Source organism: Carassius carassius, chromosome 29 (genome assembly GCF_963082965.1).
Source record: "Carassius carassius chromosome 29, fCarCar2.1, whole genome shotgun sequence".
NCBI classification, from domain to species: Eukaryota; Metazoa; Chordata; class Actinopteri; order Cypriniformes; family Cyprinidae; genus Carassius; species Carassius carassius.
The window spans coordinates 13,201,395-13,209,187 of NC_081783.1; the positions used below are offsets into that span (position 1 = coordinate 13,201,395).

General features: G+C 34.5%; 1 protein-coding gene across 1 annotated transcript in view; it reads left to right on the forward strand.

Annotated features, from left to right (window-relative positions):
- Positions 1-7,624: 7,624 nt before the first annotated feature.
- Positions 7,625-7,793, forward strand: part of LOC132109650 (alpha-1A adrenergic receptor-like) — a 6,521-nt gene continuing 6,352 nt past the window's right edge. Inside the window, exon 1 of the mRNA XM_059515909.1 lies at positions 7,625-7,793. This exon is cut by the window's right edge and continues 907 nt beyond it. Within this exon, the coding sequence (XP_059371892.1) occupies positions 7,761-7,793 (33 nt within the window). The 5' untranslated portion in view covers positions 7,625-7,760.

The following is a 7,793-nucleotide window of genomic DNA, read 5'->3' on the forward strand; positions in this document are numbered from 1 at the left end:
GTAGGGGAAACAGGACTGAGTGCAATAGTATGAAATTGGTCTGATGGACTGCATTCTAAACATCAGAAAATCCCAGTGCAACAGAGGTGGAGAATGAAAAAGATCTAAAGATTGAAAGGATGAAATGACTGGTTCTCCCAGAGAGCATCGCATGTGCCCTGAATTTACTGATATGCTCCCAGATGTCATGGGCTACCTTCCTCTGATTGGCTGCAGGAGACTCATTAGACTGTGTCTGTGAAATGCTGTCTTGCTGCCAAAGAGGACACCTAGAACTGCTCAGAATAAGAAGATCAAAAATCAAAGGAAACAGACTGTTATGAAAATCTGTGAATTTTTCTTCTTTCTTTCTTTCTTTCTTTCTTTCTTTCTTTCTTTCTTTCTTCTTCTTTTCTTCTATTCTTTGTCCTAATAGAAGTTTACTTTCACATTCCTTCTTTCCTTTTTCATATTTCATAAAAAAAAAACAAATGTATAATTAACAAATGTAAATCTAGATAGATAGATAGATAGATAGATAGATAGATAGATAGATAGTCATGGACAGACAGACAGACAGACAGACAGACAGACAGATAGACAGATAGATAGATAGATAGATAGATAGATAGATAGATAGATAGATACCAATATTGCCACTAGATGGAAGCATTGTGGACATTAAAGAGCATATATTTCATTTTATTTTTTCATCTATCCAGCATGATCTCTGACTAATCAGTTTCTTCTTCTTCTTCTAATTACAGGTTATTGTCAGTTATTTGTTTCAACCTTTTAGGCACACCACTTTAATAAAAGCATTGATTCAAATATTAGACACTGCATATCATTTAAAAGAAGCACTGCAGTGCACATGGCTTATAAAGAAAACTTACAGAAAGGAAGAAAAAATTAAGATGATGAGCAGGAGAAAGCATTATCCTCATTATGTCCAGATTGACGGGTCTCAAGACACTTAACATTTCTCATGATGAAAATATCTCTCCTTCCCCCTTTGGATTTAGATCTTGGCACAGGCAGATATCAAGAGAGCCATCCCCACTTCTCTTATTCCAGGGATGTTTATACATTTCCTTAAATGTCCATTCAGCCACTGTCACTTGTTTGCTCCCAGAATATCTAAAGATCAATTGCAGCGGATGTCACTCTGCTCCCATAAGCATGTTGTACACAGATTAAGTATGTTATGTAAACCAGGGCTTTGCCGATGAATATGCGGTGGAATAACCTATGCTTCTGTGAGTACAGTTTATTTGAAATAAAGAGATTTACTTCATAATACATGCTTGTCAAACAAATAACTCACTCAAACCAGCCACCTTACACAGACAGCAGAGGACAATTGTGACAATTTGAGAGAGAGAAAGAAAATCTTGTGTTTCTATAACTCAGACACACAGGAAGTCCTAAACAACCTTGTTTGCACTACTGTTCCCCGAGGAGTTGGAGTATGTTGTTAAATCAAGTTATTCAGCAAGCGCTGAGTGTCCCTCGGTGCTCTCAGCAACTTGCCTGTGTCCTCACTGTTGAGAATATGAAAAAAAAAAAACAGACCAGAACAAACTATTCTTGGCACAACCAGCTCCCAGTGCTTGTATCACTTTTTAATCTACTCAAAACCATGTATTAACATAATCATAAAAGGTTTAAAGGCATGTAGAAGTATTATTTCATCTATATCACCATCAAATTGATCAAAAGGTTCTAAAATTGAACTTATATGAAATGTAAACAATGTAAAAACCCTTTTTAAGAGAGGATCCCAGCATGAAAAATGCTTTGATTTGCCAGAGTACACTTGAAAAGAGTACCGGTTAAATAAAGTCGCTGGAATTAGTTCCTCTCTACCAGGATGAATGCTGCTTTCAAAGACTGGATTCCTACTTCAGCCACAACAGATAAAGACACCATGTGTTTTACATTCAGCGTTTCACAATGTAAATGTGTATCATACAGCTTCTAGTAAAAGGCTCATACTGTGTTAGGCCTCAGGGAGATGGAGGCTTTACTTTGACCTGCATGCCCGTCAAGCTCTCGGTTGCTTTTCTTTCTTTCAGATGCTGTGTGTCACATGGACAATATAATAATGTGATATTTTCCATTGGTTTATTAAGGTTTGGTCACATTAGAGAAATTGTTTTAGAAAAAAAGGTCCTTTGTCCAATGTCAATAGTTTAGCGATGTCTAAAGTGATAGCAATTTACAATAAGGTCCTATTAGCAAACGTCAGTTCATGTTTTTGTTAACATTAGGTAAAGAAAATACAACTGTTCATTAACTCTAATAAACGGCTTAAAAAAAAGTGTTGGTTAAAAAATCCAAAACTTTTTTTATCTACATAAAATCCACAATATCCACATCTGTTAATGTTAATAGAGTTAAAAAGTTAATAGAGTTAATAGAGTCCATGATAAGACTTTCTTCAATGAAAAAGTCCAATTTTTTTTTTTTTTAGAACTGTTTTAAATAGCTTTTGCTCATAAACAGTACTTGATGTGTGTATATTTCTCTACTGATAAAGACAAGACTTTTTCAGTGAAAAAACAATATTATAGATAGAGGACTCGAATTACTTTGAAGCAATTATTTGAAGTTAAAAGCATCTTTATGGATTAGTTTTTTTTACAAACATGCAGTTATTTGTGTCACAAGATGTTAATCGATTGATTGGAGTAATGTGGATTATTGTGATGTTTTTATCAGCTGTTTGGCACCCATTCACTGCCAGAGGATCCAAGGGTGAGCAAGTGATGTGACGCTAAAATTCTCCAAATCAGTTAGGATGAAGGAACAAACTCATCTACCTCATTTGACCAACTTGAACCCGATGTAAAGTACGTATAGGCAAATATTTAAAACTATTGCAGATCACATGGATTCCTGTTGAAATAACTGGGTTCCGCCCATGAAAATTCACAAAACTGCCGTAAATGTGACCACACCTTTAGTGTACACTGTGCTGCTTTTCCACTCTTCAATCCCATCCAAAAGGACCAAACACTAATGTACCCAGACACACATTTCAGATAGGCTATTTCTTCCAGAAAGCCCTCTTTCTTTACTTTTACAGCTGTCAGCTCAGACTGACTGTAATTCAGACAAGCATAGCTGACACTAAGAGCACGAGGGCATGTTCAGCCCGAGCTGCCCGAGACTTCCTCCTTGAAGTGTAAATGAGATTTGTGTCTCTTGGGATCCACATCATGTCTGTAACAAAACTGTGTTGGTGTCTGTTTGACCTGAGATGGAGGGTAAAGCCACATCGAGAGGTCTGCAAAGATGCCGGGGTTTAAATAAGGTGCAATGCGAACATCGTGACCAAAGAGCAAGGTGCTAAAGAGCATTTTACCCATGATACACAAGTCTGGCTGTACTTAAGGCATTTGAATATGATTTTACAAAGGTGCACTTTGCAAAAGGAAATGCCAAAGACAAGTTTTATTACATGCCCCTAGCCATTTTATTTTTGCACAAAGGAAATGTTAAAATGACATGCTTTATATTATAGAATTATGTGAAGTCTTTGTGTGAAATTTGCATAATGTACCTAGCACAGGGACTTTATTTCTGAAAGTGAAGGTTAATTTATGTTTACTGCACTTTAGCTTCCGAAGGTTTTGCCGAGATAAATCATATACATTTTAATAAATGTCAACGTGTAGAAATGTTATGGTGGCTTAGAGAGCTGTAACAGCGCTGACGGTTTGCCTACTCGCGGAACTCTCAAGTGTATCTTATAGTCTGAAGAACAACAATATACGGTGACAAAGAAACATCTTAAGATTTCAACATTAATCGGACACCCTTTTAATATGAACTTTTCTAGCTAAGAGGAAAAAGAGTTGCATTTAGACTAAAGCAGTTCTGTGCCCATCACAGCATTACTTAGTTGTCAGAGGCTAAGTAATGAAAGCAGGAGTGGAAGGAATTTGCAAAAGATAAGTTAACAGTAATGGTATACCTGATGAATTAGAGTAATACCAAACTCATATTTCTATAAGTGCATGTTTCTTCAACATTCACTTTTTGCCCTCTGAAAAAAAAATAATAATAAAAATAAATAAAGTAAACTGTCTTAAAAAGCACTTTTCACTGATGAACACTATCATTTTTGTAAACATCTTTCCAAGATAAATCTTTTACACTGTGTTAGTGTGTTATGTGTAAGTCAGGTTAAGAGATGGGTTTTTAATCTTGATTTAAACTGACAGACTTGTCTGCCTCGTGAACAGTGTTTGGGAGCTAAATAGGAAAAGGATCTGCCACCCGAAGTTCTAGGTATTATCAAATGGCTAAAGTTTTGAGATTGTAGCGGACATGAAAGACTTTAATGCAATAACAGGTCGCTCAAATACTGAGGTGTGAACCTATTCAAGACTTTACAGGCAATTAGCAGGATTTAAAAATGCATACGATGTTAAATATGGAGCCAGTGCAGTGTTGAAAGAACTGGGCTAATATGGTCATACTTCCTGGTTCTAGTGAATTATGCAATTATTATTATATTTTTATTATATAATTGTAATATATATATATATATATATATATATATATATATATATATATATACCTTTATATTTCTTCACACATCACATCTTATATTTAATTATTCTAAGATATTTAATATTATTCTAAAGCTTTGGCTTTGGAATAAGGTTAGAACAATAAAAAGCATACATAAATGGCATTTAAAAAGAAGCCAAAATAAATTATGTAGGCATGGTGAAAAGTCTCCATGACAGTTTTAAGGTTGAAAAATGTTTGTTTTAATAAAAAAATCAACCTATGCAATATAAAAGTGTCTGACGTTTATGAAATACTCAGATGCTAATTAACCAGAACGGACCTGGTCCTAAATCATTCATCAAGACCAAGAAGGTCAGAAAAATCATTTTAAATATCATGTATAGTAAACTAAACCTCATGGGAAATGTAAAAACCCCATCTGATAAGGCATTTAAGCCATATCGTGGCCCAGAGGTAGTGGCACGTCGCCCTTTCTCAGCTCGGGTACTTTCCCCATGCCGAAGAGAAGGTGATGCATTCTTAGTTCCCACAGTCTGATGATTTGGCTATTAAAAAGTCCCTAGCCTGTTTTAAAAACTCCTCTCATCTATGCTTAAGCTTGACATGCTTACATATTTCAAAACCCAAAACCAGAGAACATAGACTACTGAAGTCAAATATAGCTGACTTGCTGTAAACAAGCAATCACATAGTTTACTGGCGATGAAGATGTATTTGATCTGTTCTGTAAAAGAACACAGAACATACTTTTATAGCAAATAGCCCTATTTGTGACCCTGGACCACAAAACCAGTCATAAGGTTCAATTTGATCCTTGAAATTGAGATTTCCATTGAAATAAGAATTCCATTGATGTATGGTTTGTTAGGATATGACAATATTTGGCCAAGATACAACTTTTTGAGAATCTGGAATCCGAGGGTGCAAACAAATCTAAATATTGAGAAAATCGTCTTTGAAGTTATCCAAATGAAGTTCTTAGCAATGCATATTACTAATCAAAAATTAAGTTTTAATATATTAACAGTAGGAAATGTACAACATATCTAAATGGAACATGATCTTCACTTAATTTCCTAATGATTTTTGCCATAAAAGAAAAAATCAATAATTTTGACGCATACAAAGTATTTGCTATTGCTACAAATATACCCCAGTGACTTAAGACTGGTTTAGTGCTCCAGAGTCACATTTCTGAAAATCGTCTTTTATGATGCTCACTATGATGGTCATTATGAGCTGTCACTAAAAATGAAACAAAAAAAATATTTTGTGTCCAAAGGAACAAACATATGAGATAACGGTGAGTAAATAAGGACAGAAATTTCATTTTGGATAAACTATCACTAAGAGACTATGAAACACTATGGTTTGATCGATTGTCTCCTGCAGGGAAGTTTATAATGTCCAGGCTTTTAAGTCAGTCAGTCTATTTCCATTTAAAGCCTCTCAATTCCACCTTAACTCTATATGAGACTATGTTATGTGAGCAATGTTTAGAAAAAAAAATATTTTCAGAGTTATCTCAAGGCATCTTAAACTGATTTTAAGTGAATGGATTTGTGTTCTTATTTTGGGCACCAGTAGATGCCATGGGTTTGATTAATAACCAGGGAGGTCAGGGAGTTGCAATGTTCCCTTGCCGAACAAAACGCCTTCCAGGTGCATGGACAACCAGAAATATCTCTATCCAAATATATTCTCTGAAAAATGACACAGGAGGTACTTTGCACATGGATGCTCTCTCATGCCAAGTATTATGTGTACCTGTTATTGTCTTATTTCACACTTCAAGTATTCAAAAATATCCTCTAATCAGGACTCAGATGTTCCATGCACATAGAAACCCCTAATCATAATAAAATCACTCTGACATGAAGAACAACGGGAGCTTAATCAATATGCAATATGCAATATTCAGTATGCAGGAGCTAGTAAAAAAAATAAAAAAATAAAATAAAAACCCCGGACACAGCAGATTCAATTTATTTTGGTATAAAGCAATCATTTATACCAAAAAATAAAATAAAAAAAATTACAAATACAAATCATGTGATCAAAACCATGTGATATAAAATTCCAGTCTTGTGAATATAATTTTGTACTGCTGATAAAATCTATAAGTTAAATGGAACTTAAGATGTCGTAAACTAAAAATAAATAAATAAATAAATAAAATTAAAAACCAAATCAAAATTTGCTGAATCAAATTTTTATAATAAGGACCTAAAAAAGCTCTATATTTCTGACATGTACACTTTGGGATTAAAACCTCATGCCTACAACCCAATGAGCTCATCTTCAGACTCCACGGGAGATAATAAAGGCATTGCGTGAGACAAAATTGTGTAACAAAAGTCACATGTGTATGTGGTTTTGTCTGGGTTCAAGTGTAAAGTATAAAGCTTTTATACAGCAAACAACCTGTGATGTCACACTAGTTTACTGCATGCTTCACAAAATGTTCTTGTACAATTTTCCTTGATGGCTTGAAAAAAAGAAATTAAAAGTAGGCAATAACCACATTACCATTACCAAAAAAAAAAAAAAAAAAAAATTTTTTTAAATCCAGAGGTAGATTGACCAATGACTTTGGAAGAAGGGCCTTTTTGGAGTGCACATTTCTACCTACTGTATTTTAACTGACACGCTTCAGTATGATTTTTTTCTTCTTTTTTTTTAATCAATTTTAAAAATAATTTTCTGTCTGTTGTTAGCCCATTTTGTATGTTTTTCTGTTGTTATACTTTTATACTACTATTTAGTAGTCAGTTCAGTTTCAGTTTCCCTACTTTAAAATGTCATATTTATGTCAATGTTACTTACTCTTTCTTTGCAATTGTAAATATCTACTTGCATTTTTTTTTCTGTGCCAATTAATTTTTTTAACATCAGTGTAAACTTGAGTTTGCAGACCAATATGAAAATATTATTTAAAAGTCTATAGCACAACTCTACAGCATCTCCTATAGTCTTGTGTTTGCTTTTTCAGTACTCCTCTGTTTAAATAAATCAACATTCCCTCAGAGTTTGGACCGAAGCAGGGATGGGCGGTATTAACGCCTTACCCCTGAGACAGAGACTCTTGTTTTCCACATTGAGAGCATCAGAATGACATCATTGCTCATCAGTAACTCCTTTAACGTTCTAGTCAATTAATAGCAACCTGACTAAAGCAGCCAACCAACGTGTCAGCAATGGAGATTATTTTTTCGCCAAACTGAACCAACAAAATGAAGATGAAGTCACACAGTCTTGGGGAAGCG